Below are 25,473 nucleotides of genomic sequence, written 5' to 3' on the forward strand. Positions count from 1 at the left end.
ATGGAGCTGACGCCAGATTCTGACTGTACCATCTGCTGCCTCAGCAGAAAAGAAACACACAAGTGGACAAATCATAGCAACATGTTTTTTTTTTCTCTTACCTGCTCCCAGTCTATACTGCGGAAAAAGGTGTGTGACTTGATATCTGTGAAGCCTGTCTGGACCTGGCAACCCAGCCGCTCCTTGGGATCCTGTTGGGATGGAAACAGCCGGTCAGAAACGAAACATTAACAGAATCAACTCTAGTTTCCCGGCAATGTGAAATTATTTTTCGCAGTGTGGATTCTAGGCGTAGACAATGCGGGGTGATTGTACTTCATCTGCTCAGTAATAAAATCTATTATGATACATCAGTTGTTACACAGATCCTCAGAGGATGAAGCATCTGCCTTATACACAAGTACAATTAGAAAGATCAATACATGATGTGGACAATTAGTGATAATGTTCAACTCCATGTTTCTTCCTGCACTGCATAGGCAATAGGCATACAGCTACCCCCCAACCCCACCCCACCCCCGACTGCTTCAATTGCAATGCCGTTTTTTTTTTCTTTTTTTTTTTCATCACAACAATTATGGCAATGACTTATAGAGGCAAAGTGCATGTGAAAAGCCACGGGGCTATCTGCACAAACAGAGATACATGCATGCTTCAAAGCTACACTATCCCGTCACACACATTAAGACCTGTTGCAAAAACATCAAACTGGCTGCAATGCATAAACACACACAGTGTTCTGCAAATGTACACACAGAAAGAAGTACTATGGTAATTATACACATGAACACATATAAAAGGATCAAAACATTTCTTTTCTTAAGGGGCTGAAATAGCGGTTGTGGTTCATTTCTTGTGAGTCACTACTGCTGTAATGCAGATACAGTTTTAAAATGTTGTTTTTGTCTGTCTCTCTCAGTATTTCTCTGACTGGGCCCAGTTGTCAGACTCTCATCCCAAGTCCCACTGGCTCCTGCTGCAGAGGAAGAACACCTCACAAATTCAAATATATAGTTTCATTTTTTAAAACAGCTTCTCTAATTTCCTGAAACAGCTGGACACTGCAGCTGTTAACCAACGTTACTCACACAGGAAACAATGCATTCGTTGGGGACTACATTCAATGGCGGATTTATCCGCATTTGGTGCACTAATGGATATTTAGTCAGAATAAACTTGTGTTCATGGTAACGGAGGAACATCTAGTGACAGGAGTGTGACTCACTGATGTGTTTTTTGGAGACAACAGTGGAGCTTCAGAGGAATAAGAAAGTAAATAGCCTGCGTTTACATGGTGATTATATCTAGTTTAGTGATTTTATAGTTTGATCATTTATTTATTTTAATGTTTGCGCCCAGGCGCTATTGTTTTTGATGCGTTTTATAGTTTTTGATCAATCACTGTTTGATGACCATGATCATTTTTGGAGAAATATTGTGATTATAATGGGTGTGTATTGCATGGAGTGTTTGGGCTGAGAAGTTTTTCTCTTTCCACACTGCTTACATTCCACACTCATGATTTTTTCCACTGTTGTAGACAAACTTATCATATATCTCACAATGCGCTCAAAAAGCAGAGAGCCCAACTGAATCTCTCTGGTAAAAAAAAATCACCATGGCAACCTCTAAGATCAGGCTGACACACAGGTGTCTTATTACAGTATGTCAGCCATCAGCAAAATGGCTGAAGTTTGGGTTAGATTCTATTTTTGTGACTTTGCTTTGAAACATACATGATAAATAAAGTTATTGTTATTATTTTACACTGGAAAGTCCCACTGGCAGAAAGGCAATGTGCAGAGTGTGCACTGCTGCAGCATGAAGGGAGGAGCTAGTGTAGGAAACGTTGCTGAAGACCATTTTATAATAATGAGTTTAACACTGTAACATGCCTGATGACAGACAGCCGTCATGTCCATCATCCCTGTCGACTGACATGATTATATGGTGTGGGTCAGGACATCTATACTGTACGTTTTATGTTAGGTCATATACCCTACATAAGAAGTATGTGACCTTAGTCGTAGTTACATGCCTTTTGGTGTGTGTAGGGTATGTGACCTTCAATTAAGTGAAACTTGGAAGAGACCTGCTCAGGGTGGTAGAGCAGGTCTACACACACACCAACACTCAGGTAGAGCACAGTATACTCAGCAGATCTCTGTCTAGCCAAGTTTATATACCATCCTCTTAATATGTAAAGATATTTATGTCAAATAAATAAACATGTTCATTTATTTCTATCTTTTTCTGTCTTTCTATTATTTATGTATTTTGTTATTCAAATGTTTTCCCACATGTCTGCCTGTGGATGTGGAAGTAAACATGTGTCCTGCATCTCTGACGCATACAAATGTGAGAGGACGCAGTAAACTCACTCTCCATGTGTCCGAGGGAGGGACAAACCTCATTTTTAAATTTCATCCTCTGGCAAAAACCACAGGAGAACAGAGACGTTTACCAGCTCTGTTTCTGATTGAGATGTTGTGTCTGTGTTGTGACTGTCTGCACCTCTCTGTCTCTGACCCAGCATGTCGGAGGGCGGGGCAGCACTCTCACACACCGGGCTGCACGCACCTGTCAACGTGAGAATCATAATCTATGCGAGTAATTTTTTATAGTATGCAAAGCAGCCTGCGCAAGTCCCTGAGATGTGGTTGGTTCAGAGACATGGGGGTGGAGTTTGGAGTTGAGCTGCGGTCAACCCGATTGGTGCGGCGTGTGTTCCAGTCTGGTTGGCCCGGCTCCAGCAGCTCAGTGAAGATTATTGCAAGCCGAGCCACCGTGACATTCAGGGCGGCTGATTGAGTCCTTCAGCACTACTGTGTTGCAAATGTTGATTGTGTGAATTATTTGACTATTGCAATTGTAGTGGTAGGTATTAGTGTGTTATAAGTTTGTGTCATTTTCTATATTAGAGGAAACATTGTTTATGTAATTAGGAACACTGGTAGTTAGTTTCTTCTGTTTGCCTTTTCGGTTTAAGATCATAAATTCAGTCCCTGTTAGGTAGAGTCTTTTGGTTTTGTTATTTTCTTTAAACAGCACACATGTTGACCTGTTCATCTCCCTTTGTTGTCTTTGTCACTTTTGTGACAAAGTTAATTGACCTCCCAGAGTAAAATGTATTTAACAATAACATCACATCTGGCTTTAACTTATTTCCCTTCGTAAGAAAAACACAGAAAACCATCAGACTAAACTGAATCCATCATACCTGTCTAATTGATTTAGTCTGATGGTCCACTGATTTAATTATCATGTTTAAAAAGAGGCGCCTCTTATGGTTTTTCAATGTATTATGACGGTTTGTATAGCCTGAATCCCTATTTAAGAACATAAGATGTATCAAGTTTTTTATATTTTCATGTAAATAAATCTAATTTTGCATTGGAGCTCTTTTTTCATTTCCACTGATTTGCTGCAACATTTTTTATCAAAAATATAAATTTGATTTCTTTCTGGGAGTTCGATGAGAAAATGGATATGTACGCACAGAACATGCAGTTAGCCCAGTAGAGCATGAAGACTGCAATAATAATAGCTACAATTCTCCAGCTCAATTACACACTGAAATATTTTTTTTCAGTTCACCACAGTGATTTCTGTAAAAATGCTGCATAAACGCAATGGGAAAATCTATAACCTCTTCATTTTTATCTTCAGTGCTTAACTATGCTAGGCTAATTGCTATCTGGCTCTAGCTTTTTACTGCCAGCGCCAAGAGGAGGCTGATATTGATCTTTTTTTTTATCTCTTTGAGAGGAAGCAAATAAGAATATTTCCTAAAATGTTGAATTATTCCTTAAAGTACTGAAATATTTCTCGTTTCATCAATTGGGGTTTGATATGATCATATCTGCACTATTTCTATTTTTAGTCATCTTAAAGCTGGAATATACTGTATATATGTATATTAAGTAAGTAAAACATGTGTCAAAAAGTGTCCAGCAGTAAAATTGGAGCTGTTTTGCTTTCTGTATTGTGACAGGAATTAACAGGCAGTCTGAGCCAAATAAAGAGGCCTTCCCTGGCTTGGCAATGGTCCCACACATGATGATTTGACAGAGCCACAGTGCACAGTGAAAGAGAGAGAGGCTGATTGGGAGTGGACGGCTCTCACCTTGTTTAGAAAGCCCTTGAGCACGCTGGCAGCTTTCACCGACAGAGACCTTGGGATGCGAATGGGCTTCTCAAGAATAACTGTTGGTAAAAAGAGAAGAAGGACAGCAACAAGAGGGAGAGAGTCAGAGAGAGGGAGGGAATGAAAAGGACAATCGTGAGTAGGGAGGAGGATGATTCACGGTCCAACCTGCCTGTGGGTGCCCATGTCTGCTGTGTGGGAGTTAAAGGGAGGGAGAAGATACAGAGGACACTGTTCTGTTCTTTCACTCACTTTTGATGGTCTACACACAACCTTGAGACTCCCACAGCTCCACAATGTCGTATGAAGGAGAACAAAAAACACTCTGAAAACTCATTTTTTCCCCCTCAAAACCTAAATCCAAGGATGCAGCGCCGCTTCACACATTAGTGCTTCACGCTGAGGTGACCACAGATTCTTTTCTTCCATCTCTGCTCACGGTCATGTGACCGCTGTGTATTCTTAACATCTCTGTGGTTATTCCCTATCAAAGTAACGTTTCAGGGTAAATGATGTGGTGAAGAAACCCCACCAGAGCAGATCAAGATTTCCCCCCAGTAGGACCCTAGTGTTTAATGTTTTTCTCATTTCTTCTACTTCATTCCCTATGAAGATATTCACACACCAGAATGTCTTCGATGCAGGAGCATATACAGTATCTTCTACCATATCTCACACACTGCTCTTTCTTAGCATCACAATGTATTGATCACCCTGATGATGACTAAAAAGATGTTTTATGATACATTCCTCTGTTGTATTATATCATTATTATATATGTAAGAAACAACCTTAATTCTACTTAAACTTCTTCTGTTTTTAAAATCCAAGCCACCAGAGACCTGACGGCTGCTTGGTCACATCCTCTCAGGCAAACTACATCCAAAACATAAAAAAAAAATGCTGTCATCATGCCTCACACACGCTCCTCTCTGCTGCTCTTCATCATCACATCTGAATGATTATTGGGCGTTAAAGGCATTCTAGTGTTTATTCTAACCCAGTCTAATCAATACATTTGTGTGGCTGTTATTATGAACCTGATCCAGACTTAGAGAGGTGCTGAAAGTGCTGGACAAAACTGTTGAAACAATTGCTCCCATATATTTTTGTAATCAAAGATGTGCAGGTTTGAGTGTGAATCCCTTCCTTGGTCTGGTTTTGCCTGTGAATCTTATGTTTACCAGTCCCTCTCTCTCCGTGTCTGTCTACAGCCCTGGGATTGGCATGTGAAGCACTGATACCCAACGCAGGGCATAGCACAGGGTCTAGCTCGATGGCATATGGCTGGGTGGCCCCATAGTGGCAGGGCTGGTTTCCGTTGGCAGGCGCTCATCCAGCAACCTGGTGCTCTACCGGTGAGACCGCCAGGAGGACGGTGGTAGTGGCAGATGCTAGCCGCGGAGCCACGCGATGCTCCTGACAGTCACAGCAGAGACGTTATGCGTCACACAAGGCTTCTGTACTATGGAGGAATTTCTGTCATGGAGGACTGTGTGGGTGTGCAGGAGAGAGAGTGGGGGGGGGGGGGGGGTGGAGTGGGTGAGGGCGTGAGCTATGTATGGGTACCATATGGATTGAGGAAACACATTATGCAAATAGAAGGACAGATATTATAGAGGTTCATCTATAGCGAGGATGCGATCACACCCACAGTTTGTTTTCTTTGGTCCAAGCCACTTTGAATTCATCTCATTTATGTGGTTTAGGTTGTCACAGGGATGTTACTAATTATTACCCTCTAGCTGGGTTCTGGGTGCTGCTGATCAGTTCAAGATTTACCATAGAGAGGCAATGCCTTTGTAAAGCATCACGTTGATGCTAGAACAGTCTGCTCTGTCAGCCTGTGAGGCTGAAATTATGGTTATGGGCTTATGGGTAACTGTAGGTTGCAAATATGCAGATGTGCACAGCTTCTAAAGCTCTACATCGGTTTGTGTGGAGCTAAGCATCAGGAAAGCCTGAACTCCCATGGCTGAAAGAAAAATCAAAAAAATCCAAATGTAACATCCAAGCTCATGTCATAAACGACCCTGGGGCGTGTAAAGTACAGCATGACTGAGAATGAACTAAAAATGGGCATGAGTGTCATTTGACAATATTTGACCCAAACGCCACAAAATTATTCAAGGGATACTTCACTCAAAATCGATAATTCACCAATTTTCTACTCACCGTCATGGAAGGGTTTGGAGAACTTTCAGAGTTATCAAAATGCTTTTGCAGTTCCAGGGGGGGTCCGGCTGGCAACGGATTTTCATATAAAGGCGGTGGATAGAGCTCACTTTTGAATCGTCCAAAACACACACTATGAAACATCCAAATACCTCCATACTGCTCGTCTGTACTGACCCAAGTGTCCTGAAACTGCCACATAAAAGTGGTTCGGAAAAAATGAATTTGATCTTTGTTTTTATCCTTGTTGTAGTATGAGATGCACGAGATTTGCTGCGAGATGTTCTTGTGTCTACATCATACATCCAATGGTTTACACAACAAGAAAGAACATCTCATAGCAAATCTTGTGCATGCACACAAACATCAACAGAGCCACTGGGAGCTACTGCTGCAACAAGGCTAAAAACAGAGATCAAATTAATTTTTTCCGAACAACTTTTTCATTTGGTGGCTTCAGGACACTTGGGTCAGTACAGACGAGCAGTATGGAGGTATTTGGATGTTTCATAGTGTGTGTTTTGGACGATTCAAAAGTGAGCTCTATCCGCCGCCATTATATGAAAATCTGTTGCCAGCCCCCTGGAACTCCTAAAGCGTTTTGATGACTATAAAAGTTCTCCAAACCCTTCCTTGGCATGACGGTGAGTACAAAATTGGTGAGTTATTGATTTGGGGTGAAGTATCCCTTTAAAATGTAATTCGCTGCAGAAAAATAACTTCATAATTTGACACCTGTAGCACACATTAGGTGGATGGACTGTATTTATATAGTGGTTTTCTAGTCGTTCTACCACTCAAAGCACCTCACGCTACAAGCCACATTCATAAATTCATTTTGTGTTTTTCTATCACTACACACTCACACACCAATGATTCATCAGGGAGGATTCTGGGTTCATCATCTTGCCCCCTCCCCCCGGGAGGCGGGAATCGAACCATCAAGAAGACAACCCGCCCTACCTCCTGAGCTACAGCCGCCCATGTGCAGCAGTCAGAGCAAATACAATGGGGTGGTGATGCTGTCAACAGTGTGGTCCATGGAAACAACCCCTTCCATACCCACCCCCCATCCTCATGGCACAGATGGCACAGTGGTTCCACCCTCCTCACAAATGTTTTCTCTTTGCATTAAGCAGATTTCACAGCATATAGTGAAAGAGACTTGTTTTGGCTGAGGAACGTAACAGTTACAGAAACTGATTTGTCAACACCTCTCTTTAGAAACACAAGCCAGTCTGTCCTTCACAAAAAATCTAACAGCACATTAAAAAATGCCCAAATGTAAGCATGAGTCCAGACTGAGGTCATTCTCCCTCAGCTCATTTTGCTGTGTGAGGCTTTCCAAGTTCCAGTAACCGCTGGCTTTAGATGTCTACATCCATCTCCTCATACTATTAAAATCATCACATAAAACAAAGTTCCAGCAACAGGAAATGTGCTCACAAAGCCATAAGTTCTGGGTGAAATTTCCTGATACTCCAACAGCTACTTTGCATTTTGACTGATGGGAGCCAGAGACCTGTGTTATCAGCCGCCTCGGTGCGGTTATCTGGCGCCGTCCCGTTTTGAGTGAAAATGCGGTCAGCTGCCAACTGACGGAGAAATGCTGAAGTGTTCCGCACATGCATCCTAAATCTCATCTGTAAGAGAGGCCGTGATGTACTGCCAGATTCTCCACAGTTCATGAAGGGTGGGGGAGCAGGCATTACAGCATGTGTAAGCAGCAGTGCATCATTACACGAATTCTCAAATATTAACTCATTTTTTGCACTCATGCACACACACTAACAGCATGAAGTCAGCTCCTAGGTAGTGAGGTCTGTGTGGGTGCAGTGTCATCATCCTTTAAGACATTAAAGCCTGATTGTTTTTTTGCCAGGCCACTGCATATTTTCTCTCACCTAATGTGCCTTAAAGAGTTTAATTTGGCTGTCAACTGAATTTGCATCACACAAACCACTGAACTGGATTTCTAAGGAGGAAAACAGGTGGAAATTTGAGAATTTACACAAAAAAGGAAACAATAAAACAAAAATAAAACAACTACAGCATTTTTATCAACAGGAAACGTAAGCTCTCCCCTCTTCCTTGGCCTTGTCAGGCTTCATACTACTGTAGCTCTCCAGTGTGATGTATGTGAAAGTCATGTTTAATATGTATGTGTGTGTGTGTGTGTGTGTATACACACATTTATTTGTACATAGAAAATCAGCAAACTAAAGCTAATTAACATTTGAGAGAAATAAAATTGGCCGTGCTTTCTGAGATTCTTCCATTTTAATGAAGCGTACCGTTTCCATCTAAGCCTGGATTTACACAGACATAAATCCTTAACAGCCTGGAGCTGATTGTTATTCCATTACATGGAGTCTATTTTACCCACTCTCAGAGTGTCAGTTATGCGTCACAAAGGGTTAAATTAACATGTGTTTGTTTAAATGGCACCGAACAGCCTACCATGTGCTCTCAATATTCATATTTGACTTCCCACTACTCTTCTATACTCCCAATCCCTTTAGCCATAGAGATCCGAGTTGGGAGCTGTGAACATTCCTGTTGAAGGAACAGGGGCAGCATGGAGAGAGGACAAAAAACTGTAGTGGGAATTTTCTCGAAAAGAAAATACCACTTTTTACAGTCAAAATTGCAGTCACTGACAAATTACAGCATTTAGAGTGATTGTAGTATTTACAGTGTCTTCTCTTTCCATTACCTCTTTTCCTATTTCAGATTTAGAAAGTATATTTTTATTCATTCAACAACATGAGTGGTGCAGCAATGCCAGTTAGTCCCCTAGCACCACCGGCAGGTTAATGTTGCGTTTAGTTAAGAGTTAAATGTCTCTACTTAATGTCCCCTCTGTTTAATTTATTAATTAAATAATAATGTCATTCCAATCAGCTTCACTCATCATGACTGTAATGTTAACTAGCAAATATTAACATGTTAACAAACCAAACTAAGATGATGGACATGGGAAAAATGCACTGCATCTGCTAGTGAAGCAAAGCTGCTTGCCTGGATGTAATGTAATGTCTAGCTAGCAAGGTTGTTGTGGGCTTTGGCATTTAGTTTTCCCTGAGGATGACCACAGATCTGCCAACCCCCTTATAGTTCCCACGACACCATTAGGCCATCGTTTTCTTTACAAATATTTGTATTCTTGTACAGAATGGCCCTATAGACCCTTTCAGAGAGTATAAACAAAGACAGGTGTGGCTCATTAGAAAACGCTCTGGTACACTAAATTGAATGGAGCCTTAATTAGTATCCTTGGTAACACCTGTATTTGTTTATACTCTCTGAAACGGTCTATAAAATAAATAAATAATAGTGAATATATAGTAATTATAATTCTTGGTCTCTACATGATTAAACCTTTTGAAAAATATTTAGCCAACTTGACCTTACCCCTAGAAGACACTCACAGGTAATTGAAATTTTCAATTTCCACTGGGCAGATGCTGACAAATTTTTAAAAAGTACATTTGTTCTATGTCAAAGAAAGATGTTTTTAGACTCACGGCAGCTTTTTGAAACTTCTGCTTTGGTGTTGTTGCTTTTAGAGGACAGGGCAGTGTGTAATAATAACAAATAGAATCGAACCACATGTGAAAGAAGTCAATAAAAGGCAATATGTTTAAGTAAATAGTTCTAAAATTAGTGCAAAGCCCTCATTCCTGTCTCACCTTGAAAGAGGTACTCCTCTGTGTTCATGTCAGGATTGTCAGTGATGATGTCAAATGGAGACCTCCCTGCCATCATCTCAAACATCAGCACGCCCAGAGCCCACCAGTCCACACTGAAGCCTGAGAGGAAGAGCAAGATAACACAAGACATTTACATTTGTCAGGACTGCTTTCCAATCTTCTCCCATCACACCAGAATAAGTAGTATAATTATAATATAATAACTCTATAGACTTAGAGACTGGCAACCTCAGGCAACCTGTGTCTAGACATGAACTGATCCATTCCTGTACTCACCGTAGTCCTCTCCTCTGAGGATCTCAGGTGCAATGTAGTTGGGTGTTCCACAGAAAGTACTGGTGGTGTCACCTGGTCTGATCCCTTCCTAGAAGAAGAAGCAGAAGAAGACGACGAGAGGGGGAGAGATGCAGATAAGAGCACGGAAGAGAGTTGAAGAAATTGAGGATATGATGAGCTCAAGAAAATGAATGGTGGAAAACAAAACAACAGAGGCCCCGGTGTAGTACTTTCAGTCGATGCTGATGCACTGCATTATTGATAACGCTACGCCAGCAATCAACACAGTCTACTGGAAAAATCAATCCGTCTCTTGCCTTGCACATGCCGTAGTCTGTGAGTTTGATGTGTCCCTCATGGTCCAGGAGAACGTTGTCCAGCTTCAGATCGCGATAGATGATGCCCTTTTCATGCAGGAAGTTCAGAGCGATACAGATTTCCGCAGCATAAAATCTGTGAAGAGGCAGGGAGAGATGAGGTGTCTCTGACATATCTTCTCTGTCCTCTACCGCCACCACCAGGCCAAATACTCCTAACTGTACCCAGGTAATACCAAAATCTACAGACCATGGAGCCTCTACATGTTGTCTGGAAGTTTTAACTGGGTTGGTCCTAATACAACACATTTGTAATATTTCCAGCACAGCATGTGTATAAGATGAGAGTTGCCCCATTAATGTAAAAGCACAACATTACAATAGGATAAGACTTCATTGATTTATTACAAAAAATATTAAAATATATATTATATATATATATTAAAAAAGTAAAATGAATGATATGGTATTGAAAGAAATAAGAGTACAGTAATAAAATGTAGGTTATAATATTGTACCATATATTACACAGCAATATAGATAGTGGTGATTAGCCATGTAATGTAAGAATAAAAAATGAATAACCATCATACTTCATTATATATCATACTAATTGATGAAAAGCTGGTTTTCGCTCCAGGTAACAGTTACCTTGTATCTCTGTAACACTCATTCATTTAAAGCAGAAGTAAGCGGAATGTTTGTGTTAATATAAGTCTTAAATAGTTATATCTTCTGACAGCAATCACTTATAAAGTGTTTGGTCCGAAACACGGGTCTGTCAGTCACTCTGCTCTGCTGTAAGCCGAGGAGAAAACTTTCCTTGTATCCTACAACCTTTATCCAATGAGGAGAGAGAACGGCATAAAGGGGCGGTCCTCTCTGTGTGTGCAGCCAAGGGATGCGCGTGAATGTGGTGACGTAGGGACGAGGACGGGGACTGCTAACTCCATCGGCTGACAGGAAGTTAGCCAAAACGACCGGATCACTTACTTCTGCTTTAACTGAGCTCCATCGCTGAAAGGGCTTATTGGGAACGTTTACATGGTTACTGTGCACGCTCATGCCTCCAGAGGATGAACCCTCTCCGTTCTAAATAATCTGTGATGGGTGGCATGGTTGTACAGTGGTAAGCACTGTTGCCTCACAGCAAGAAGGTTCTGGGTCTGAACCCGGGTGCAGGGCACTGGCTTGCTCCCACAGTCCAAAGACTTGAAAAATACAGTACTTCTGCCCTCGCCCGATGTCAGACAATGTATGAGCTTTCATCCGAGCATGTTCCAGAAGATTCTTTAAGGTCCAGTATTGTATAAAATGAAATTTCCATATTTTTCTTGATTATATAAATACTGTCAAAGTATCAATGTGCATATGTGGCTTAAATGAAACATATGAATGTTGGGTTAGAAGAAGAAATCTAACATATAAGTATATAATGATGAAGATGCTGCATATTTGTTTAATTCGGTGGATCGACGAGTTCTGAAGTCTAAAGGAGATCAGTGATTCCTGTCACTAACATTAATCTAACCATGTGACCGTATTTTAAGTGAACACTGTCCTCTACATTCTACGGCTTTAACAGTGATTATATGTACCGTGTGCCTCCTGTGAGTCAGTAGCATGTTGCCTCTTCACGTGTAGGTAGTGTGTATTCTGTCTCTGAGAGATAAGCCTTCATTAACAGTGATGAGCCTCTCTCTGTCTGCCTGTTGTAAATCCATGACTGTCAAACACTGAGGGAAAGACTGTCGTGGAGGAATGTTTGACAGAAAAATCACAAATCCCACATTGCTCCCCCACGTTTTTCTCTGTGACAGCCTTCATTGTACACCGTTGTTTCACTGCTGGCATCAGACTGATAGAAGCTGCGTCCTATCGGCAGCACCATCCATCGCCCACCGGCCCGCCTCCCCCACTGCACGGGGGAATGCAGCAGGGCTCTCTCTAAGAGCACTGCTCATGAATATGTACAATCATTATGAGTGATTAACATGCTGCTTTGCATATGTACAGCCACTGTCTCCAGAATACAGATTGCAGGGGCCGATTGGGGGCCCAACAGTGCCTCTTTAAATTACCCAGCCTTTGATCCAGCATTTATCAGAGCCGCAGTTGGAGTGCCCTGCAAGTAGACAGGCACAATGAATTATGGGTGCTCATTATATTTCTCAGAGGGGGGAAAAGAGTGTTAAGTTGGGTTTTGGCAGCACTGCCACATCCATGCTGCTAAAGGCTCCCATTAAGCCTACGGTTGTGTGGAGTGCTTGGAGGAAGTATGCTCTTGAGGAACAGTTTAGACTGGAGTGCAAAGAAGGTGGATACAAAAGCATCTTCAGCCATGCACACCCACTTCAGCTGTCCCACACCACAAAACTCACACAACGCTTCCATGAAGCAGCGTTGTGTGAGTTTTTTGTTTTAACTGAAAGGCAACGGCTACAGTGCACACGCTCTGCCCTTCACATGACACCATCATGTCACCGTCAAACGCAGAGGAACCATCTGGAGGAAGTTCAGTCAGTCTGCCCAAACAACATACATGTGTTTCCTGTGCAGCCGGCCGACTCCGTCATGTCAACTCCACCAAGATCGAGTTATAAAGTGACCCTCTTGTATGTCACACCCCGGTCATGAAGCCTATTCCTGGACGCCTCCCTGCACAAACCTCAACACTGTCCACCTGATATCTTTTAAATGCTCTGAACATTTGAGAACAGCCAGAGGAGAAATACTCCACTTCATTTACACTCAAAGGACGTATGTGTAGGAATTAGTGACACCTGGTGATGAAGTTCCAGATTATAACCAATAGAAAGCCCACCCCTCAGCCCACTCTATCAAAGTACGTAGAAGAACCTACATGGTGAGGCAACATGCTAATGAAAACTCATTGATTCCTAGTTCCACCTGAAAGATTTATAATGTGACTAAATATAAATGCTACAAGTCTGAACTGGGACTTTTTTAATCATGTATGTAAACAGATGTTCGAACATCTGCATGTTTACCTTGCATGTTCTTCTGGGAGTTTCCTTTGTCGTTGCATATGAAACATCAAGTCTCCGCCATTCACATATTCAATCACCAGAAATAACCTGGAAACCAAAGCATGATGGGAAAATGCATTAGTTATACGGTGGATCTTTGAAAAGACACTAAAGAGTTTGAAAAAAACAAACTGAAAAAAAGATTTTTTTTACACGGATTTACATGGATCTGCTTCTTTAAAATTATTCTGTATCTTTAAATGTGATTTTATAGAAATGTCTTGACTCATAAGTCCCTGATGAATGCTACAGAATCGGTGCTAGAGGGAATTAAAGGCTGGGACTTAAAGAGACAAAAGTGATGAAGGCTTTCAATTATTCTCAATGAGTTCTGTCTTTGTGGTTTGATATAGCTATGTCTCCGTGCCATGCAGAACCGATGACACTGAAATATCGCATTTAGACGTACAGCCTCACAGTTGTGTGAGTCTGAAAACTGGTCGCAGTGACATGATGTCACAGTCAATATGACCAATATGACCATTGACCTTGTGGCCATAAAAACATCATTGCTTTTATTTTTCATTTGATCAACTTTTCTACCAAAATTGAAGAAATTCCTTCAAGGTGTTACTGCGCTGCCACATTTATGAAAGTGAAGTGGACAGATGGACAGACAACTTCAAAACAAAATGCCACTCACTCACTCACTCACTCACTCACTCACTCACTCACTCACTCACTCACTCACTCACTCACTCACTCACTCACTCACTCACTCACTCACTCACTCACTCACTCACTCACTCACTCACTCACTCACTCACTCACTCACTCACTCACTCACTCACTCACTCACTCACTCACTCACTCACTCACTCACTCACTCACTCACTCACTCACTCCATGTGCTGGCCTTCATACATCTGCTCAAAGTCTACTGCTGTTCAGATTGCCCATGATCTTAAGAGTTAATAGGTGGTTAATAGTGATTTAAGGTTCCCCTAATGAGCACAGAGTTGGGGATGAAGACCCTCTCCTACTTTGGGCCTTGGTCTTGGAAGGACCTGCGAGTCAGGATGAGGATGGGATCTCTCATCCCTCTTTCTGGCTTTAAACAGACTCTCTCTGAACTATTAGTCACCAGTTGCACAGTAGCTTTCAAATTGTGTTGCATGTTTGGTGTCTCTTTCATTGTATCAGTTATCATTATTAACTGTTACCTTGCTCTTGCTGTGTATGTTTGCTTGTTTTAGATCGTTTTTTTGTAATGCTGCTCTTCCTGACCAGGACATCCTTGAAAAAGAGATTGTAAAATCTAAATGGATCCTTCCTGGATAAATATATATAGTATATATATATATATATACGTATATATATATATTTTTTAAAAATACTCTTTCATATGTCTCCTTTGGGGTGTTTTAATAGTTTTGAGAAGGTTGCAGCTCTGCTATGCAGCTGCACATTGGCATATGAAGAATGGAAGGCTCTGCACAGTTTCAAGGCAAGAATATCATAATGAAGCCGAACTTTTGATGATGAGACCTTCATCAAGGCAAATATCTGACAAAAAGGAATCTCAAAATGACATCAAAGAGAGCACACCTGGCTTCTTGATGCATGTAAAAGCTGAGGGTAAAGCTGTGTAGGAAGCTATCAGAGGATCAAAATAACCCGAATAAGAATAAGAAAAAGAAATAAGGGCAAGAAGTATCAGGAGAACTGTTTAAATTCACAACATGTGGCCTTGAAGGTCCCATATTGTATAAAGTGAGAGCTCCATGTCTTTTCTGATGAAGCAGGTCTTGATTCCACATTAATATTGTGAATGTATCAAAGTGCTAAATCCACAGGGATATTCACACAGCCTGCATTCAGACACACCGACCTTCTAATTAGTGGACAACCCACTCCTGTCCTGACATTCATGGGATTTGTTGATGATAATAAAACACCAGCCCTGTGAACTAATGAAGAGCAGATCACAGTCAAACTAACGTTATGTTACTGTAAATTACTATCAGGTGCTGTGAAGTACGCTGGGAGCTCTCGCTGAATTTCAGCCTTATCAAGCTCTTACCGACTTTCCGTCTGGAAACAGGAGTGCAGGCCCACTAGGAATGGATTGGTGGACGCCTGCTCAAACACATGCTTCTCTGTCTGCACCCAGTCGATATCCTGGAGAGATGAGGGGAGACAGACAGAGACAGAGATGGCATGAAGGCAAGAAAATGTATTAACAATCAATTTGTCTGATCAATAGACCTCCTCAGACAGCTAGAGACAGACCGAACCACAGATAAAGAATGCAGTTAGTGCAGAGAATACTCCTCAGACTGTTTTGCTCCTTGGACTGTCCCACTTAGGTGGGTGGACCTTGGATGGTGTGCCAATAGATAACAGGGCAGCATCCTGAAAACCATCAGTGAGTCACTGACTCAAAGAAAGACTCAACATAATCTTTTTAAAAAGGACACACAGACAGAGTTGTTCTTTTATAACCTTAATGTGTTCAAAGTGGAGAATGTAGAGGGACAACACTGAAGCAAACATCCCCAACAACCAATCTACAACAAACCTGCACTATCTTTTATTCATGATCAGCCATTCTGATCAGGTCTTCGTGGTTTTAATTGTGAACTAGTGTTTAGCCGGAGGTGAGGATGTTTGATGAAGATTTAAAGAGTCTTAAAGTTGATGATGGTTAATGTTTTATGTGGGCTACAACAGAGTGCGTCAGAATTCTGAGCTCCCCGTGCTGCGCTCCTGCACCTTATGGTTAATTTATAACACCACAATAGAGACCCCATATTGTGCACACCATACCAAATTCTTTCTGGTCAACTCATTACTAATGGAGGAATTTATAATTATGCAGAATCCGCCATCACAACACATCTCCTGTTGGTCATTTCATCTGCTTTAGTAGTTTGTAGTCAGCTCTTACAAGCTTCCTTTGATGTAAGGCATTAGACTACTGCAAAGATGAATTATTAAATTAATGTACACCAGTATAGCTATTAATAAATAAAAATGGGATGTTCACTCAAAAGATTAGTAGAACATGATGATTTCTTCAAATGTTTTCTGGTATCACTTTTGTTCTTTTCATAGAAATGTTGGTCTTGGCCACTGGATTTAAATTAAAAGTGTTTCTGGGTGGAAAATGAAAAACAAGATGATAACAGTGAAGAAAGTGGAGGCTGGTGACATCATGTATGTTGTCCAAAGTTAGGTGTGCAGATGCTGGATGATGCTGTTGCTCTGGACAGTGGGTTTGTCTGGATATATGAGCCCATTGGGTTGTTTTTTTAAATAGGTTATTTATTGAGCAACAGCGCCATCTAGTGTCTGTTTAAACCAACAACACAGCATATTCAACAGGCTGAAGGTCCTTGCAGCTCTGTGTCAGTCTCTCATTCACCTTGGTCTTTGATTCTCATTGTGACAAGTTCAGTAAATGAACTGCGTGGGATAAATCGGTGCTTTTATATTCTAACAGTGAACTGGTCAGAGGTGCAGCAGCCTTCACATCATTTCGTTTTACAAGAGGGACATACGATCAAAACACCCAGATTAGGTACTTCAGTTCAGTGTCTAATAATAATACATGATTTTAATCATTTTCTTTAAGTGTCCTTGCAAATTGAAATGACTGAATGATGAAGCACTGTGTTGGATTAAATGGAGACAGTGAGTCTTCCAACAGAGACTGGGTTATCCTAAATTCACAGTCTTTGCTTTATAAATGGTGCAATGATCAACTGAGGAGTTTCGAGTTAACTGGCGTTTACTCATATCTGACAGATTACCAGTATCAGAGTAATAAAACAGAAATATAAAAACTGTATACTTCTTCACAGTTGCAGTGACTGTGTGCAGCTTCTTGAAGGTAGAGTCAATTTAATTTAATTCATAGAGAAAGATTTGGTGAGAGTAGTCTGGCTGTGCTGGGTGGAAGGATATACTGTCACTTGATAAGAAATAGTTCCAGTATATAAATCCCTCTAAAACTGTGAATTGCTGTTGTACCTTCCTGTCTGTGTGCAAATTGATCTGATGCGGTGCAACACATTTATCAATGAGTGTTAGTAGGTGCAGGTGGGCTGTTTTCCCCTACTCCCATCTCATCTGTATACTAATCCAGGCTAACTGCTTACTCCTGTTCCTACTCTGAACTAAACACACAGACAGAGTATGAATTTCATCTGAACATCTCACAATCTGAGATTTCTGCCCAGAGTTTTGTTTGTGCTGTTCACAGTATTGAGGTCTATGAAAATGTTTATTGTTGGATGAACTGACACTTGGAGAGACTAAACATGGTGATACACAACTTTCCTTCATGAGATCTTGCAAATAAACAATTTCAGAAGTTCAGCGAAATAAGTAGACACTACTCTCCTCGCTGCACTCGCATTAATAATAAATAATAAATGTGGACTATACGTGAGTCTGTGTATTTCCTGCAGTAAAAGCATAATGCAGTCTCTTGTGAATTTTACGTCATGTTCATCAGGCGATTCATCACTGCAAAAGATGTTATATCCGGATTTTATCATCTCCTATGAGTCACCCACTCACTGATTCCTGCTTCCTTCCTCCTAAGCCTGTTTTCTTTTTCAATTCATGAGCTTTCTGCCACTTTTGTGTGATTTCCACCCCCACTTTTCTCCTCCCTCCCCTTCACTCTACCCATTTTTCCCTCTTTCCTTTTACAGGCTCAAAACCAGTTTCTGACTCAGTCTTTTTCAATCTTTCAATCTCCATCTCTCCCCGTCCTATTTTCACCCTCGCTCTCTGAACAACTTCTACACTTCACATTACACCTTCATCCTTTCCTCACTGATCACTCCTGCTGTTACATAGACCCAGCAGCCCCCTCCCCCCGGGACCCTGAGTCCTGCTGCTTTTCATTCTGGCCGACTAATCAGGCGCTGCCTCTTCAAGATGCAAGGTCAAAGCAATTAAATAGATGGTGTAATCCAAAACCAGCAGTCTTCACCGTCTAAGAACACGCATTGAAAGCATAATTCAAAAGGTATTTAAAATTCATCTCCTTGTCTATAAACACATTGACCCGCTGATCTCTCCTTCATTGATCTTGAATCTGTGAAAAAGCCTTAGATATCATTACCTTTTGTGTGTTGCCTCACCTCACCGTGCAACACACATCAGCTGGCATCATGTCATTTAATGTCTGTGGCTCATGTCCCTAGAAAAGCAGTGGAGGTGCAGAAGCTGGGCTGTTTCTCCCTGGAGAGTGATTACACTGCTGCACCGGAGCAGTGACGCATGTTAAAGCCGGGAACTAGGACAGTGGCAGATCCTGACGCGGTTACACGTGGGTTTGCACAGACATCAGTAGCTTTTGTATGGTATAATATACTACTGGTGTGTGGTGTGTTTATCCAGGAGGAATGAGCCATCCAGTAACATCGCTTTCATTCCCAGTCTTCATCTTCAGGCAAAAGGACAAAGTCTTTGTGCAGAAATAAACAACTGAAGACAAACAAACAGAGCACTTTCCAGTCTCTGTGCTCATTATTAACACATTGCAGCACTATGATGCAAAGATCAACTTTACATTTAAGATTTATCTAGTTCTGGTTCTGAATAACACTGCACTAACAAATTAGAACTAGAGCAGAGATGGCTCATCTTGATGATTAATAGATGCACATTTGTCATGTATGAATGAATAAGAGGTGTTTCCCTGACCTGCTCTGTCTGTCAGCATTAAACAGCTCTAAATACCTTGCACGTAGCTCTGTCTCTCTTTGCCTCCCCCAGGTGCACTTAGTGCCTCACCTCATCGTCGTGGACCAGCTCCTTCTTCACCACCTTCATGGCGTAAACTTGCTCGTTCTTCTTTAGCCGGACCAGCAGGACCTTGGCGTAGCTGCCACGCCCGATCACCCGGATCAAGTCAAAGTCACCCAGTCCGAGAGACAGGCCCTGGGACAGCTTAATGCCATCGATGCCATCGACTACTGCTTTGATGTCCTGCAGGAGGTAGAGGAGTGTGTTGGTATGAGTCAGAGCAAGTACGAACCAGCAGAGTTTTAGTTTGAATTGGACTGAATTTATTTTAAGTCTAAGAATGATCAGAAAATCCTCCTTATCCCAAAATCATTGATATATTTTTCCTCATTATGTGATGTGTGTAGTATATTAAGGAGTGATAATTATATATGACAAACGTGACAATGTCTAATTATATTCTACAGATATTCAAAGCTGTTCTCACCTCTGTATCTGTAACTTCTGTCTGCGGCATTAAAGGTACTGAAAGAAAAAAAAAATACACACAGTTGTTGAATGTTTTTGTCCAGGCCAGCAGAGGGAGGCAGAGTACACAATAAAGTCTGGCTGTCCACAGGAAACACCAAACTAGGTCAATCCACAGGGGGTGTCAGAACATCTCATAGCAGGGACCCCCAGCAACAGTCCAGCACATCGGTCCTCAGTCTCCTGTAATAGGATTTAAAGCTCTGTTCTAAGGGATCCCATCAGAGAGCAATAATGTGGTTAGATAACGGTGGAGAGTCAGTGTTACATAAATGATGACAGTGAATGTGAGGTTAAGCTACTAATGTCTACGGTGAATCTTTTCAACATAGTTATATTATTCATTAGTCCGAGACTCCGGGGTTTACATCAAGAGTCACTGACGGGTCCTTGATCCCACTGCACTACTGTATATACTGTACTGTGCGTGGAATATACAGTACCACAATCAAATGTACTGGATACCTAAGAAAATGTTGTCATCACCCTGGAGATCAATTTTCCTGTGTATTCCTCACTGAAAGTCAAATTGTGCTGAGTCATGTACAGTATGCTTGTGTTTGATGCTGTTGCTGTGATACAGGATTCAGTACGGGTCAGCTCCGAGCTCAGATCTGATTTCTAGCAGAGTTTTTGATGAAAGGGCAAGAGAGTGTAAAAATTAATTAAGGTTATAAAACAAAATGTAGTAATACATTTTCTGTCCGACCATTGGCTATACTGTTTATCCATACAGGGTCGCAAGCGGGGGCGGAGCCAATCCTAACTGACATGGGGCGAGGGCAGGGTACATTCTTCGACGGGTGGCCGGTATAATAAATTATATGATAATAAAATGTGATAATAAAAGGTGGCACAGTGGTACAGTGTTAGAAGGTTCTGGGTTCAAACCTGGTCTAGGGCTTTTCTGCCTGGAGTCTGAATGTGTTTCCTGTACCTGTGTGGGTTCCCTCTGGGTTCTCCAGCTTCCTCCCACAACCCAAAGACAAACACACACACTAAGTTGAAGTGTGAATGTGACTGTGTGAGGTTGTTTGAGTTTATATTTGGGTCCTGTGATGGACTGGTGGCCTGTTAATGGCGTGCCCCACCTTTGTCCAGTGTAAGCTGGGGTTGGCTCCAGCCCCTCACTGTGACCCTGTTTGCAGATGAATGGTAGAGCCTATGGATGGATGCAAATTTAAATTATATCATAATAAAATGTAATACTAAACATACTCTGCTTGAAACAAATTTGGTTTGGAAATTACCCAGAATTCAAAGCAACTCTATTAAACACAGCTGAGCCTGTTAATTTGCAGCAACAGTGTAATGGATGAATTTGGATGTCTCTGTGAAGTCTCACAGTCAGTCTGTCTTTATGGAATAGGCCCCAGCTTAGAGGTCATAGGTTTGACAGTATCTATTCTTGCTTTTTCACATGCGTATGTTGGCTAACCTACGTATCCTTCAGTCATTCAGAGCTCTGCCTGTCCTTAAGATTGTCCATCGACAGGAAACAATTCAGGCTGAACACTTAACAGTTGGAGCGGAATATCATGGATGTTACATAAGGTCAGCCGCAGATCCTCAACTCAACAGAACACCATATGCTGTGTCCTTATGGTCTGCTGACTCTGGATTCATTTTAACGACAGCTGCAGACACACACACACACACAGACACACACACATCTGGTCAGATAGGTAAACTGTTTGTTCCAGGTCTGAATTTTTTTGTGTAACAGTGGTTTTTGCATTTGCATTTTTACCACAAGCCATGATGACTTTTCACATTCTTCCAGCTCTGTCATTTCCATTCTGCCTTGCATTGTGGGAGAACAGTATCGATCAACATCAACATGCTCAGAACTCGGGGCGGCTATAGTGACCTCTATGTCGACACATTGACTTGTCAGCACTGAGCACAGTGGGAAGTTGTCAGAAAGACACTGTGACGTTGGCTGGGTCAGGTCGGCTCAGACGACCCCCACAACACACTCTATTTATTTCCAACTTTAAGGTTAAGTCCTTAAGATGAACCATCCTGTTTTTATTCCTACAGATACACAAGCATGTAGCCAATAACTTTCACAAAGGTAAAAATAAGAAAAGAAAGAAGAAGGTTTCAGTGTCTTACTCTCATCTGTGTCCTCTGTGTCGTCTGGTGGAAGGTCCACCTCCTCACTCTTAGCATCTGAAGGGGGCTCCTGCGATGGCATGACTGGATCCTGAATAAAGAAGTCAAAAAATCCACCTAAATATTCAACAGTGCGTTCCCCCAAATACCCACTTAAATATCCACTCATGGTTTTACACTCCTGGAAGAGTTTCTGATGAATCATGTTTGCGACGACGAAGGAAGCATCTGGTCTCAGCTGATACGAGACTCTAATGGCAAAGTGTGAGTTTCACTGGAGAGGGAACTGATTCACTTGAGTTGCGTCTTATCGAACTGCAAAAGTCACTTATCTGGAGCTGGAGATACGGGGCTGAAGCTGTGATCAATTCACACAGTACAAGAGCAAGTCTTGGTATTGATTGTATTGATTTTCTAATCAGGTTTGAATCGTGGATGTTTGTGTTTTGCCTTGTGGTCAGATGAACTGATTACATGGAGCGCTCTGATTCACTGTCTCTAAACTTAACGTCTCATTTCAATAGAATGGGAGGAACCAACAGGAGGACGAAGAGCAACAGAGAGACTGGAAGTGTTGTGTTTAAACACATTGATCTGTTGGATTTTTCTTAAAACGCTTAACAAACTACACAACATCTCTCATATATTTAGTGATGGCCCCACATTGTACACAGTGAGATGTCCATGTCCTCCTTGATTACAAAGCACATGGTATGTTAATATTATTTCTTTACTTGTTTAAATGATTTGTTAGGTCAAGGTGAGGTCATTCTATAAGCCTTTCAGGTTTCCTCACCTCCACATTTTTTCTAGGGGTAGGGTCCTCCCTACCAAGAGAGATATGTAAATGTATTTGTTCTATTTTATATGTGCAAAAAAAGCAGGTCTATGTTCGATAAGAATACTATGACATTGGCCGCAAAATCTGTAGTTAGAAACTCAGCCGACAAGCTGTCAGGACTTCTGTAACTTCATAACAAAGCCCCGTCCACCTGGACCCACCATCCAACCTTGTGTTTACCTGGAAATCTGCCACATTTTTACTTGATCACTCAAAAAAAAAACAGAAATATTTCTTGTCATGGATCAATACTTCAAATGAAACACTGGAAAACATTTAGCATATAGAGGAACTGAGGTTTAAGTGCATATTTAAGTGCTAACAAACCAAAAGAGAAAAACTCTTCAGTGTGCAACACTGAGTACAGTGTGGGCGTTTCAGAGGTTTCATCTTAGAAACCGTGCAAACTGAGCACGTGTTGAAATGTAATTAATGTTTCTCGTGCTCAGAAAGGGAGCTACATTAATTTCCCTCCATTTAAACTTCACATTAAGATCACTTCCAACAGTCAGCCTGGCATTTAAATAGTAACAGCAGAACCTGATTCTATTTCTGCCTCTGACTAGAAGCAGGAGAGTCAGGTTTTTGATTTTCACTTGACTCGTCTGTGATTCAGCTGAACAACCCTGAACCTGATGGAAGAATGACTTCAATTCATTACAACATGAGCTGTTTGTGTTTTGTCCTTGATTTATCATTTATAATGATGTTCATCCATCATGAACAGTTAGGCCAACAACCATAAAGGTTTTTCTGTGAGGTCATGAACAAATCAATTGTGATGGTGTGGGAGCAGAAGGCTCTATCTGAATCTCTTTTTTTTTTTTCTGCCGACATTTATTCCTCTGCTGTTTCATAAGTTGATCTCAGCCGATAGACTGTGTGGATCAACAGAACTGTCCAGACGTCTCATTCCTTTCATTTCTCAGTCCGTCTGTGAATCATGGCTTTGGACGACCACATAGATGCTTCATCTCAGATACAGTGGCTGCTTTTATGTTGTTCATGTGGTCAGACCATCCTATGCACCTTCCCAGGCTACAGATACTTAAAGGGATAGTTCAACATTTTGGCAAAGTGGCCCATTGCCATAATCCCTATAGTTTTAGGAGTAGGTTTGTGCAAGTTCGGAGTGGGTTCGGTGCAAGCTATTTTTAGAACGGCAGAGCAGAGCCGTGAGCTGCTCAGAGCTACGCTACGGAGGCTCATGGGATTTCTTGGTTTCTCTCATCAAACTAATCAAATACACAATCCAACAACTCCAAAACGCTCTGGTGGACAAGTTGTGACCTGCACATTCACCACGCTATGAGATAATAATGGAACGTTACGAGGCAACGAGGTACGAGTGTTTTCGAGGCAAATGCAGACTGCTTGCTGAAAAACTCGACAGAAACACGCATCAGTGGTTTTGCATTAATTTACCTCGAAAACAACTCTGTCTCATAATGTTCCGTTATTATCTCATAGTGTGGTGAATGTGCAGGTCACAACTTGTCCAACTTGGCCAATATGTCAAAATGCTGAACTATCCCTTTAACAAGCAAACACAGGTGATCAACAATCTTATCTTGGTACTCAAAGCACTGGTGAGATGGTTTTCATTGGTTCAGTGTTCACTGGTGGCAATGTTGAGGTGATTGACTGACTTTGCACGTTTCAACACATGTAAACAAAGTTTTGATGTGAAATGCATCAACTCTCCTGAGAACTGCACCGAATCGGTTTTCATATGCAACTTACACCTAAGTGAGTCAGAGCAATTCATCTAACATCTAACCAAATCTGGTTAAGCTCAGTCATATTCTGACTGCCTGTGTGTTGGTTTCCTCTGTGCAACAGCCTGGTCTTTCATTGATTCTTCATTTAACATTTAGTTGTAAATCTAACCCTGTGCTCTCTCTCTAATGGTCACTGTTCAGGTGCTCAAAACAGTGTGTCTGCACCCAGATAGTATTAGTGTCTAAATGTCCCGTCCTTCGGTTTGAGTCGTCCTCACACTAAAGGCTGCTTCTCAAACCTCTGCTCTCAGATTTCTGCTCGTGCTCTCACATTTTTGTGAAAATGCTCAAATGTCAAAATCCCTCAACCAGGTATGACATTGATCAATGAAAGTGTCTCTGCCTCTTCTCTCTATTTCGGGCTGTTTCTATTTATCCAGCTGCAGCGCGTCACTTGCCAGCGTAGATCACCTGAGCCAAGGACCTCAGGTCAGAATTTACTGCGCTGCCACTCTCTTCAGATTTAATGGGGTGAAGTCATGTTTGCAGCGTTGGGATACATCCATGATAATATGCTTGGCTCTCAAGTGTTAATTAGGCTCAATTATGTGGACACTGTTGCTAGGCGATTGGACATGGTATTTTGCAGTAGGTAAGCAGGGACTATATGACAGATTAACTTTACAAAATCTGATGATGACATGAAGAATTAATGAAAGACCAATGTTGTTAATAAAGACAGGAAAGAGACTTCACATGCTTGTGCTTCTTTTTCATTTCTCATGTTCGGTAACTAACGGTGATGAGTCCAGAACGATGCCTGAAACCTAAATCAACCGTCATGAATAGAAATGAGACAGTACAGTATAAATATGTAAGAC

The 25,473-nt window shown here is 41.5% G+C and overlaps 1 protein-coding gene across 2 annotated transcripts in view; it reads right to left on the minus strand.

Moving 5' to 3' along the window:
- prkcz (protein kinase C, zeta) overlaps window positions 1-25,473 on the minus strand; it is a 111,423-nt gene that overhangs the window by 23,457 nt on the left and 62,493 nt on the right. Inside the window, exons 7-16 of one of the 2 annotated variants that reach the window (XM_083975942.1) lie at window positions 22,031-22,121; window positions 19,872-19,909; window positions 19,433-19,627; window positions 15,702-15,799; window positions 13,640-13,726; window positions 10,629-10,764; window positions 10,312-10,399; window positions 10,015-10,134; window positions 4,127-4,206; window positions 102-191 (exon numbers count right to left, since the gene is read on the minus strand). In XM_083975942.1, the coding sequence (XP_083832068.1) occupies window positions 102-191; window positions 4,127-4,206; window positions 10,015-10,134; window positions 10,312-10,399; window positions 10,629-10,764; window positions 13,640-13,726; window positions 15,702-15,799; window positions 19,433-19,627; window positions 19,872-19,909; window positions 22,031-22,121 (1,023 nt within the window). Of the gene's footprint in view, window positions 1-101; window positions 192-4,126; window positions 4,207-10,014; window positions 10,135-10,311; window positions 10,400-10,628; window positions 10,765-13,639; window positions 13,727-15,701; window positions 15,800-19,432; window positions 19,702-19,871; window positions 19,910-22,030; window positions 22,122-25,473 lie in introns of both variants that reach the window. The other variant, XM_083975941.1, reaches the window with a different exon arrangement.

The sequence above is a fragment of the Trachurus trachurus genome, assembly GCF_905171665.1.
Source record: "Trachurus trachurus genome assembly, chromosome: 7".
NCBI lineage: Eukaryota > Metazoa > Chordata > Actinopteri > Carangiformes > Carangidae > Trachurus > Trachurus trachurus.